This window comes from Acanthaster planci, linkage group LG05 (genome assembly GCF_054643075.1).
Source record: "Acanthaster planci isolate LZ-2023a linkage group LG05, COTS_SCS, whole genome shotgun sequence".
NCBI lineage: Eukaryota > Metazoa > Echinodermata > Asteroidea > Valvatida > Acanthasteridae > Acanthaster > Acanthaster planci.
Window position 1 is genome coordinate 3,938,421 of NC_141781.1, and position 12,684 is coordinate 3,951,104.

At 41.7% G+C, this 12,684-nt stretch overlaps 2 protein-coding genes across 8 annotated transcripts in view; both read right to left on the minus strand.

Moving 5' to 3' along the window:
• Positions 1-7,013, minus strand: part of LOC110986797 (unconventional myosin-IXb-like) — a 78,228-nt gene extending 71,215 nt beyond the window's left edge. For all 6 annotated transcript variants that reach the window (XM_087136533.1, XM_087136531.1, XM_087136529.1 and 3 more), the window contains exons 1-2: positions 6,756-7,013; positions 2,671-3,529 (exon numbers count right to left, since the gene is read on the minus strand). In XM_087136533.1, coding sequence (XP_086992659.1) covers positions 2,671-3,507 — 837 coding nt within the window. In that variant the 5' untranslated portion in view covers positions 3,508-3,529; positions 6,756-7,013. The remainder of the gene's footprint in view (positions 1-2,670; positions 3,530-6,755) is intronic.
• Positions 7,014-9,422: 2,409 nt separating this feature from the next.
• The window catches only part of LOC110986790 (uncharacterized), a 39,749-nt gene continuing 36,487 nt past the window's right edge, over positions 9,423-12,684 (minus strand). For both annotated transcript variants that reach the window (XM_087136649.1, XM_087136648.1), the window contains exon 26: positions 9,423-12,567. In XM_087136649.1, the coding sequence (XP_086992775.1) occupies positions 11,717-12,567 (851 nt within the window). In that variant the 3' untranslated portion in view covers positions 9,423-11,716. The remainder of the gene's footprint in view (positions 12,568-12,684) is intronic.

The window sequence follows — 12,684 nt, forward strand, 5'->3', positions numbered from 1 at the left end:
AATGAACATGTCTATATTCTCCATGGAATCATGATTTCACAACAGAAATTAATTTTCTGTGGGTTACTTTTATAGCTTGGGGCTTTTTTAAAGACTAACCTGCTGAGAGTGAGCACACAGACCAATGCCCATGGCCTACCTACATGCATACATGACATGATTGGGATACCTGCATGGCTGACAAGTAACCTTTGCTAAGATAAATAAAGCTATATCTAGTTGATCTGACGTTATTAGGTGTACATACATGTTACACATGTACATGTACATGTATGTCTCAGTCCCTGACAACAAGGGTGCATTATTTCATGGCTCTGTCAGTCGCCATGCCAGGCAGTGTGTAAGGACTGCACAAACAAAGCACTCCGATTCAAGATTCAAGTACTATTAAAAATCATATCCCTAAATTTACTGCAGTGTGCAGAGGTACATTTAGTCATGTATGGTACATGTATTGTACGTGTATTTACGCATTGGATGTACCGGTACAGTTCTTGTACTTGTACCACAATCTACAGTTACATATATACATGTACATAATATTTCTTGTAATGGTGTTATAAATACAAATACAGTTTATGGGTGCATTAGTAAGAATAATTCCATGAGGTTTCAGATTGAATGCTCTATTCCATGAGGCGAATTTGAGTGGAATGGAACATTCAATCAGTCATAGTGAGATGGACGTACCGTACATGTACTGTATTTTGTGTGTTGGCACAAGGCAATTTAATTCACCATTCAAATTCAACACAGCGCCATTGTTATGAACTGCAAAATGGTCACATATTCTTTGATATCAACTTAACTCTCCATGGCAACAAAAGAACCCATTTCCAAACGCAGCACAGGTGAAAAGAATTTACAGTGACACTGAACAGCAGCTAGAGCCATCTGCAAGAGTGCATTTACATAAACTCTCTCTCAACCAGCCTGAAGGAAAAAAAGGAGGATCATCCAGTCAATGCTGGTGAGCAGAAAGTGCAATAAATCAACTCGCAGTGGTGACTCTTCAACATTCACTGCATTTACACGCCTGTGACTAGTCTTGGTTGGCCTGGGGAATCAAAAATCCATGGAAGTGGAGGAATTTTACGACATCCCAGGCAGTCAAAGTGTAGTCTCATCAGTCACGCTGCTGGTCATAAACCTCTCATAATTCGCAGCACTAGCAGACAAAGTTCTGCCGAGAAAGGCAAAGTACCTAGACCAGACACAAGGGGTGCTTTGTTTAGACCAACAAGTCAGTATCACACAGTTTTCCTGTTTGTTTTTTTTTTAATTTGACATTAAACTAAACAATCCATGCCCCAAATACAACCCAGTCATTGAACATCTTTCACCTTTGCTCAATGAGCTTATCAGCTGAAAATACAAGCATTCGACACAAAGGATATATCCTGCACTCAACACCTTGTGTGTACAAAGTCATCATTTCTCTGTGTATGTGTCATAGTGCATCATACACAATGTACATGTACGTGTAATATTTTAGAGTCCTGTTGGAAATAGAAGTAGCGGTTGGAAAGTTACACCCTACCATTATTGTCTTTGCTAATTTCACGCTGAAATTGATATTCAACAAGAGGGTCTGGCTGAGAGCTGATTGGAATTGTATAGGCCCGGTTGCAGGGTGAATATTTTGCTGGTAATGGATGACCAGCCTCAGACTGTGACTTCCTTTCACTGAGGGGTTGAGAACCGCTTGGGGTCAAGGTCAGGGGTTGTCTGTTTTCATAACACTAAAACTGTGAACCAGGAAAAAGGGCCACAGGGAACTGCCCATTCCCCGGGGTATTATGTTATCCCTGAAAAATCCACTTGTGTATATGGTGACTATGGGACAAATTGGCAGACAGTGAAGAGCTGGTGTGCTGACAGTTAACAAATGCATGCAATCAATTGGGATGGAGAATGGGAGATGTTATGATTTCGTCACATCAAAGCAGGGGGGAGTAGTCGCCCACACTTGCGATGGGCCAACATTGATTGCTTGATAGAACAACCATGTCGGTGTTACACTGCAGTAGTGCATGGTTAAGTACATGTGTGGTGAATTTTGCAAATCCTGGGCAGGGAAGACAAAGGCTTTTCAGTTGGGGGAAGCTTGAAATGCAGTTTTGGTTCACCGGTTGATAAGCTTTTACCAGGAAGGCAAATGCCATCATACATGTTTGTTACAGAACATTTGATCAATGCCTCATGCTATGTAGTTGGTGATTCAGGCAATTTTATGACCTTTTTTCAATGTTAACAGTCATTTTACAAATGGTCCTTGACACAGCTCACATATCGTACCAACAACAGGGCAGCATTTACAAACCCCACCCAGGGGCACCAGTATATGCTGCGCCTGGGGCCTATGAAACATTGGGGGATTATAGAATACTGGAAGGCCTACTAAAATAATGCAAATTGTCCTAGAAAACAGTTTTGACTTAACATTAATCATTTTGTATTGCATTTTCAAGTTTGGTAAAGCTCAGTTCGTATGAGATGAGCACATGTAGCTTCACATAGCTTAGCATCAACATGAAATGAGAGTCTCCATTGCTTACCCGCGCAGTGAACTTGGCACTGGTGCCAAGGGTTGAGCAGGACATACAAAACACTTAAAACGACCCTGATTCCACCACCAACCATTAAACATACAAAGATCCCAGGACCTACCTCCAATACTGGTCCTGCGCCCAACAGAGTCTGTTCCACCCCACTGGCGTGGCCTTTCCGACTCAGTGCTGTCAGGTGGTGGATCAGCAAGTTGGTGCTCTCCGTTTTCCCCGACCCGCTCTCTCCCGAGATGACGATGCACTGGTTGCGCTTGTCCTCCAGCATGGTGTGGAAGGCCGAGTCAGCAATGGCAAAGATGTGAGGGGGAAGCTCCCCGAGACTGTGGTTCTGGTAGAGGTTGACATACTTGGGATTGTAGATGGGGAAGAACTTGAACGGGTTGACAGCGATGAGGATGGATCCCACATAGGTGTAAATCTTCCCCTGGCGGAAGCGAGTGGCCAAGTTCCCCAGGAGCGTCTTCTCGTTGAGGTCGGGGAGATTGCACAGGTCGTGGTACTCTTTCTCTGCTGAGGGATGCGGGAAGAAGTTGCTAACGAAGGAGTCTATGGTGCAGTAGTCGGCTGGGTTGGACACCCGGTTAGACAGCGTGTCGTGCATGCTGCGCAGGAAGAAGCGGTAGTTAGTGTAGAAGTACGGGGTCTCTGACTCGTCGTCTGACAGGACTTTGGGCCAGAGCAGCTGCAGCTTGACAGGGTACTCCTCTAGGTCCAACTGTCGCTCCTTGCAGCTCTGGCCAGACTCCTCGCAGACCTCAGCAAGGTTGTAGCGCTCCTGGCCGCCGAGGTTGAGTTTGGCCAGCACCGTGCGCAGGACCTCGGCAGTGGTGGTCTGCTTGGTGGCCTCGATGGACACCCAGCCGCGCTCGGGGACAACAGAGCCGAGATGCACGCGCACCCTGTACACTGTGTTGTCTATGTCGCAGTCCTGACTCATTTTAGCAGGCAGCTAAATGCACCTGTGGGCGTGTGGAAATGAAGACAAAAAATTGCCCAATACATCAAAAATGATAATGACGCGTCAGATGATTGATCTGTCTGGGGGATAGTCTTATGGTCTCAATACTAAAAACACGATGTGAAGAAATTTAGATCATGCCACCATTTACATATTCCCTGTGATATGATCTTTTCCAAGAGATCCAAGGATCTTTTCCAAGGTACATGTTCACTCTGAGTAAAATGATTGTAATGCCTTTTTAGAGCTTTTTCTGTAAAATTTGTTCACATGTGCATGGGTACATGTACCGGTATAGCAATTTCAGAAGTAAAATGCAAGTTTTACGTCATCAAGGACATTTTGTCCGATGAATTTTGGGTACTGACTGATTGATGAAGCAAAAACTCCCTCTCCTTCCACAGTAAACAAAAAAAATCAGTCTTACCCGGTCTCTTCAAAAACCCAATTAGCAATTACATGTTTTGACTGAACAGGTGGAATTCACGTAAACAAGGGGATCTACATGTACCAAACCCACAAAACAGGGCAAATGAACTACATTCAAAACACATATATGCACATCACTAATATTATGTATGCACACGACCTTGATAGATGTCATTTAGGTGCTAATGCAAGCTTGATTTCTGTGTCACCCCCTTTTGTTCTGTTTTCTCTTTTTCACAATTTGGTCCAGACTTCTGACTTGCATTTGTAATTTATAGTACAAGTTGATACATAAACTGAGCACAATTGGACCATTAACCACCATCCAACAGACCCACTCATGCATATTAAGTGCATTAACCACTATCCCCCTTTATGCTGGATCGCTCAGGCATGTGAGCACATCAGCAGACTGTCCTGAATAACAACCCCATTATGAGGCATGATGCATGAATACTGTAGATACATGTGAGGATGAGGGAGACAGTGATAGCCAGACATGGGATGATTAAGGTGGCTATGAAGGGACATTATTCCATTCTTGACCAAAGCTACCGGTATTTAGAGAGTGGAGCGGCCATCTGGGACTCACACTTTTAACGTGAAGGAAGTGCGTGTTTCCAAGAAAGGGGGGTGGTGTGAACAAACACTTTAGAGGGGATTTTTTATCATTCTGGAAGAATTTCACTTGTGAACTCAAGTATCCTTACTGGAAAACTAATCAACGCTATTTCAACTCTGTTAACACATTTAACAGTTCATCTGCTTGTAACAACTGGCCAGCAAATTCTAAATACAATTTACAAGGTCCCTGCTTTTTGTAATATATGGTTAAAAATTATTAACTTGCAGTTAAAAAGAACTATCAAGTGAGCTACTGGGGTACAATGTACACACATACAAATACCAGTAATGCACAATATACATGTAATTGTAGTGGGTACAAGTCCAGCAGTCTCCCAGTTGGAAAACTGTCACTATAACCTCATCTTCATCACCGAGCAACTTCCTTGACCAATTTTGGTAAATGACTGCACATCAGAATTAATGCATAAATTCTGAAGCACCAAAATATGTTACTGATTGTGTGCCCATGGCCGGCCACACCTGCCACTACTTATTCCCGGTCCACAAAACGCTACTGCCTCTGGTGTACGTATACACGCATTTACTGTGAGGTCGCTCACGTCAGGACAAATGTGCAGCACATGTGTATTCATGTACATCATGCCAATAATCCACACATTTTTCTGAACAGATTGGAAAATAAATATATCACAAGACTTTACAAATGACTGTAGAATGGACTGCCAAAAATGCTATAACTGGCTCAGTGACTGTTAACATCAGCAACAAAGCACAACTGCTAATTTCAAACAATTTCCCAAACTGTTAATGATGTACTGGTAAGGTACATCACTTCTAACTTGGGATTTTGGGAATATGCGTATTTGGAGAAAAGTTCAGCTCTTAGCCTTTTCATGGAGCCTAATCAATGGTTACAAATTCATACATCGGTATGATGCTACATGTATGTACTGTACCTCTTCATAGGTAAATAAATGGAATGGAATATATTATAACATAAATTGCATCATTTTAAAGAGTTGTTTAGAAGAGTCATGGTATTTTTTGACAACGAGCGTCAACAAGTTATTCAAGCATATTTATGCAAAGACTTTTTATTTACAAAGTTAATTAGGATCCTACATGTACATATCAAATTCAAATATTATATCAATCTGAAATGATATTTGAGTGTTGAAATTTGAGTGACAAAGTCGGGCCTGTTTGCGCAGCCTGACCGAGAATCCTGCGAGAATCTGGAAGCAAATTCAGTGCTTCTCTTACACAGTAGCAGGTGTTACAGTCTCTAAATATGATAAAACCACTTTTAAATCTCTGGAAGGTATTTTCATGTTGTTGACACTTTGTTGACGCTACATGTGTATTGATGCTTGTTGGTGCTAAATAGCATGACCGGTTTAAAATCTGCCTAGATCCATTCAAATTCTACACTTTGTAGAGAATGAAGTGGCAATTTCTTTGCACATCAATGTACATGTACTTTCACAAGGTCCATGCACTAAGTGAATAGGGTTCTTCTTTTCCCATACAATTATCTGAAAAATCCTACTGGATTTTGAAGGATACATGCTGACATGAGAGTTAGGATTTAACAGCACTCCCCAGCAGTGGAAAAGTTTCAAGTTGTAACTCTGAGGTTGTTCTGGATTAATCTAGAGTGACAAATTTGCTCTCCATAAATCAAGTTACTTCAATGATTTTACTGTACTACACCACTGTGCATGTGTCAATAAAAAAAAAAACAATTTTACTGAAAACAAAAGCATTATAAAGTTTATGTTGACATGCGAAACAGAACAAAAAAATAAAATAATAAACCTTCAGCACTGATCTTTCAGTTTTAAACTAGCACTGGGCTACTGAAGTGCTGAAACTTGAAAGTTAAATATACATGTATGTGATAAATCCTTGTAAGCTGGTGCGTTCTAGTTCTAGGCCTAATATATTTCCAAGTTGATTAGGACATGACCAACATTTACAACAAGCACGACAATCTTCATCCAAAGTTGAGTTTAATGGCCAATTCTGTCATATCACAGCAACACAGGGTGACAACTAAGTGTTCGTGCTACACTCGTCGTTACATACAAAATCACTGATCTACTTATATAATGTTACTACCATGAGCAAATAAATTCCTACCAGATAACGATTTTGTACGACGCCGGGACACAATAACAAGCAAAATCTGAGGTCACAAAAAATCTCACCGTACTACCAGGCCAACTTGGCTCGTCAATCGTAGAGAAACCATTCGTTTCATTCATTATCCAGCCAGGTCCTTCCCCTGCTTCAGCAATGCCACAAGGCTGAAGTACCTCTCAAGCATTGATGTTACAATAGGAGAACAGCTGACATGCTGGTACAAACAGGAAAGCGAGTAAACTTTAAATCACACTCCTTAGTCTCAAACGAGTCAAAATTATTTTGTCCGGAAGTGTACTATGTACGGAAACATCCAATAGAGTTATATTATGGCCGGCCCACAATGTGGGAGTTTTCATTGGTTCCGCACGAACAAACTACCGAACAAACTACCAGTGAAATGTTCACCAAAGCGACTTTTTTACGGTCATTTCAATCGCGCCCCCTAGTGGCAAAGAGAGAGAGAGACAGCTAGGGGTGCAGTGTCCCAATTCAAGGAAAATTCTCCGCCAGGCCGAGGCGCAGAAAAAGTACCCCCAGAGATTGTTTCGAAAAGAGGGGTCTGTTTGGGCCAGGAAATGGTGGAATTGTGTCAGTATGGCCCAGGATCATCTCTGTAGATTCAGGGGCACCCATCTGGGGGCAAAGCAGACAAAAATGGGATTGAAAATTAGTCAGAAGAGCCCCAGGAAGGTGAGGGATGTCATTTGAAAAATGGCCGCTGGGAGGGCTTGGCAACATTCACTTTTTGGGGGGTGAGTTTGTTTTGGGCGGATAATTAAAAAATTCATTGGTTAACCTACTAAAAATTGAAAATCAAATGAAATCTGAAGGACCAAACAGCACATTGATTTTTGTTTGAGAGGCCTCAGGGACTTCAGTTGCCTGCCATGGGGCTCCAAACTTGGTTGATTTTACACTATTTTCAATGGAGCTTGAATTAGTTCAGTGCACCCTATATTGCCAAGATGGCGGCGTCCTGGATGTCATGGCGGTTGGATTGAAAAATCATTTCTCACGTTTGCGATAGTTACACCAGTGGTGGAAAGACCGGAACAAGCCAGGGATAGCAGTTTTATGAATTGTGAGACATGAGAAACATTTGATTGTTGGCAGCAACACTCCACTGGTAAATACCCATGCAATCATGTGGAAATTCTGAAAAACAATTAACTCTGTCACTGTTCATGCTGTTTTGCGTGTAATTTTCAAGAAATCAGCAGTGACCGAAGGACTTGATGGTTTCCGTGGGCCAACCCTAACCGAGCTTAACCCTAACGGAGGCCAACCCTAATGACGGCTAACCCTAACGGAGGCCAACCCTAATTATGAAGGGTAACCCTAACAGGGCCCTAACCAAGGGTGGGGGTACTTCCTCGATGGTCAAGTACAGCCCGCGCACCAACTGACCAAGCTGTGGATATATGCGCAGGTGACTGAAAGTTCTCGAAACACTCTCCTTGGTGGTTTGTTCCACTCATGTGTTGGAAGTGCCCTATTTTGGGCTCAGGTTTTCAACTCTTGGGCTGGAGCGTGTCAACAGGAATAAATTCTACGTAGAGCTTTCATGTCAAAGCATGGCTGAAGTTTCATAATTTTCTTGCATTTGATCTCTGCTGTTGGTAGTGTATGGCCAAAGCGGTAACCCTTCCTTATCAGTAGGACATGCTAGTTTAAGCTATTCATGGGGAAAGGTGCAATTTTCAAATGCTGATTGGACATTCTTCTGTTTGCACTATAGTAGAAGTGTACAGTGTATGTATAGGCAGTTTGTGCACATTTGCTATTGGCTGACCTTGATGATTTACTCCCCATAGCACAGCCAGTCGACTTTTTTTTCCAATTTATTTTCAAAAATTGAGTTTTTTGGAACATTCTCAACCATTCAGCATTGTTTCTGTGTCAGACTGTGAAAAGGGGGTGTATATAAAGGGTGCAGTGTCCCAATTCAAGGAAAATTCTCCGCCAGGCCGAGGCGCAGAAAAAGTACCCCCAGAGATTGTTTCGAAAAGAGGGGTCTGTTTGGGCCAGGAAATGGTGGAATTGTGTCAGTATGGCCCAGGATCATCTCTGTAGATTCAGGGGCACCCATCTGGGGGCAAAGCAGACAAAAATGGGATTGAAAATTAGTCAGAAGAGCCCCAGGAAGGTGAGGGATGTCATTTGAAAAATGGCCGCTGGGAGGGCTTGGCAACATTCACTTTTTGGGGGGTGAGTTTGTTTTGGGCGGATAATTAAAAAATTCATTGGTTAACCTACTAAAAATTGAAAATCAAATGAAATCTGAAGGACCAAACAGCACATTGATTTTTGTTTGAGAGGCCTCAGGGACTTCAGTTGCCTGCCATGGGGCTCCAAACTTGGTTGATTTTACACTATTTTCAATGGAGCTTGAATTAGTTCAGTGCACCCTATAGGCGGCGTTGGGGACGCGTGACGAGGCCTCGAGGCGAGGGAAGGCGGGGAATGCGTGCGACTATTCCCAGCCTTCTCAGGCTAATGAAACAAAAGGACAACTGGGAAGTATTATCATTATCATAAGGGTTGCAATATTTTACTATCAACTTTTACCATTTGCCCGTTGCATTCTATCACTGCTCTCCCTTGGCTACACTCCTGGAAACTTGGTCACAGCGGCTCTTACTTCAAGCTACCTCCATGCTTCAAGTGATAATGCGCTGGCTATCGAGAAGCATCCTGGCTTGGAAAAATGACAAATTTGGGACGCTTACTTTTTGAGTCATTTATCTTTATTTCAACATTTATACTTATTTCAATAAATCAACGTGTTAAGCCTTTCTAAGAGCATTATTGTCCTGATTATAAACCTTTCATAGTTCCTACATGGAATCAACTCTGTACTGATAATCTACTTTATTCCCATTTTTTGTGAACGGCATGAAACTATACCAATTATATAACCGATTTGGAAGCTTATACAATTTTGATTTTGACAGAAAGGTAAACATGGCACAATCCTAGTCCCTTCAAGTTCAATAAAGGGAAACTTAGTTGAATTTGGCATACATGTTTGTCTGGTTTGACTTGTTCACACTTCCCTCGATAGTGTCCCGTGAATGGACTTGTCTAGGAATTTGACCAATGAAACAACAGATGCAAAGTTAGACATCAACTTGTGAGGTGTCACAAACAAGTACATCTGCAGGATTCTTTTATAGAGCATTACAATAAATAATCCTGCCACGTTTGGAGAAAGGATGTATAGAGACCGATGAAAAATATTATCACAATCAAGAGAACACAAATCCCCGTTATCACTAATGTAAACCAATACATCTGGACAAACATCTAATTCTTCTAATTCTAATTTATCTAATTCTTTTTCAGTTGAACAGATTAAATAAAATTGCAATTTACTGTTAGACTTGAGTGAAATAACATTAGCAATTTCATTTCAAATTAGTTGTAGAATTACTATAATTCATAACCAAAAGCAACTGTTAAAAACATGAAAGACAAATATCAGGCATGTATTTGCATTATACTATTTTTTTAATGAAAGACTATTTTTTTATCTATTTTTATATCTATTTATTATTTCCTTGGTTTAGTATAATGCAAAACTTGGTAATCACTAATCAAGTTCTCTGCTTTGACTTGATAGTTGTTTAAAACTTCCAGGATGAAAAATAGGGAATTCCTTTCCAATTTTCAGAAACATTTAAGTGATCATTTTGGGAACTGAGATACCATCGTTTACAGAAATGTACATCCATTTTATCAAAGTTTAACCTGATCTGCTCAAATGAAAAGCTTCAATAATAAAAATGACAAAATAGATTTTTGGGCTTTAGTGTCTAGATTAAAAAGATCCCTTTTAGTGAAAGGACCTTGATTTTGAGATAAGTTTGACTTTTTGAAGTTCTTTTCCCAAAGGCATTGAAAAGTATTCACAAATACTACATTCTTAACTTACCAATCTTTTCATACTATATATTATTCTTGTATAAAAATAGGAAATTATACATCATGTAAGGAAAATAGTACCATAATAAATGCTCAGTTTTGAAATATGAATCCAACTAAGTAGTGACATCTGAACACTTCAGCTCAGAAACATTTGACAATTCACCCAAAATCAGAAATCCCACAGTATTTCAATGGCATTTTTATTTTTTTTTTAATTTAACAAGAATTAGGATTCCAAAGCCTACACAAGGTCAGGGTTCATTAACCTTCTGGTCTCTAAGGCACCAATTAACAGTAATGCAACTACAATATGACTTTAAATATATAAAACCGAAATTCAAAATCGCATTCTGCATCAAAACCCAACAAAAAAATAATGAAAAAAAGGACAAAGTTTGGGGTGACTGAGGTTAACATATCTGAGATTTGCATCATTTTCTCCAAGATCACATGATGTAATGCAACAAAACAAGAAAGACAAAAATCCTTACAGGTTAGAGCTTTTTCTTTTCACGTGTTTAGAACTGCACACATTTCCAATGTGACCAAGCAAGTAATACATGACAAAGCTTTTGTCCACATCCCTCTGGACACGGTGACGGGTAAAAAATTACTGACTGCAATACTGGGCAAACCCAGGGCACAGGGTACATGTAATCTCAACAGCCAATAGCAATCCAATGTTCGTCTTCCAGTATAAACCCAGGTAATGGACTCTCAAGAACTTGGCTCAAGAGCACAGCACGTTGAAATCTCGGTTTGAAACCTGACACCCTGCAATCACATGTCATGAATTTCATCTGTTAGGAAACACTTCCATAAATCAGGCTGAGACATTTCTTGAAAGACCCAAACGCCATAAATAAAAACACTCACAGCAGAGGTAATAATACAGAGATTTCATCCTTAAAGGAACATTTCATAAATATATTATCAACTCTGAATGCCTTTCTTTATGTCGATAGTATGAGTTACCTGAATTGTCCTGCTTAGGTTAGGGAGAGAAAAACCTGCGTATTATACGTTTTAATAAACCCTTTGTAATGAGATCAGATGGAGCATTATACAACTATTGTGGGAGCACTTGATAGCAAAATCACAGGTACATGAAGAGCTGCACCTCTTTCCTGTCCATCCTGAAGGCCAGGTCCTGTAATCGACCCAGCCTCACTCCAGTGACATTTCCTGCATTGAAGACTCGGTAAAGGTGGAATGCCGGACCCTTCTCCTGTGCAAAGGCCACCTCCTTGGGTGAGATCTCCACCAGCTGTTTCTGGTCCTTGATGGTGGATTTCACCTCCACGTAGGTGCTGCTGGAGCCGCGGGTGATGACGATGTCGTAGGGCTCTCCGGTCTCAAGCTGCTGGTTGACCCACTGGACCTTAACTTCTACTTCTGCCTTCCGAGCCTCTTGAAGCAAGTAAAGATACACCAGCTGCTCCCCCCAGCGCGCAATGTCCGTCGTATCCAGGTTCTCTCTTGAGGGGAGGCTGATGCCCTCTAGGCTCTGCAGAAGGGTGGGGCTAGGAACTAAGTCCTCGAATTCCACGTCAATGGCCTCGCCCTCTGTTGAAGGTGGGAGGAAGAATTTCTTGGTGCTTCCCGAGGAGGGAGGGGCCAGGAAAGCTGTGCGCTGCACTTGGGGCGGTGTGCGGAACTGTTCGTCAACAGTCTCCATTGCCTGGACACCTCCCTCAGTGGCGTCTTCAAAATCAATGTCCTCTCTGTCACCTTCATCTCCCGGGACCAATGCGCTCTCCTCTGAATCCTCCTCTGTCATGCCAACCTCCCCCAACTCTTCAACTCTCCCCCCTGTTTCTGAGCGATCATCTAATGCTCTTTTGGTGACGGGGACCCCTTGCTGTGCCTGGGTGGGCCAGAGTTGAGAAGGACCTCCCGGAGATGGTTCTTGAGAGCAAAGTGGAGTCTCATCTTCTTGGCCTCCACCTGAATGAAACAGTAAGCCTCACTGTCAAACCCATGAATTTTGAATGAAACAGTAAGTCTCACTGTCAAACCCATGAATTTTGAATGAAACAGTAAGCCTCACTGTCAAACCCATGA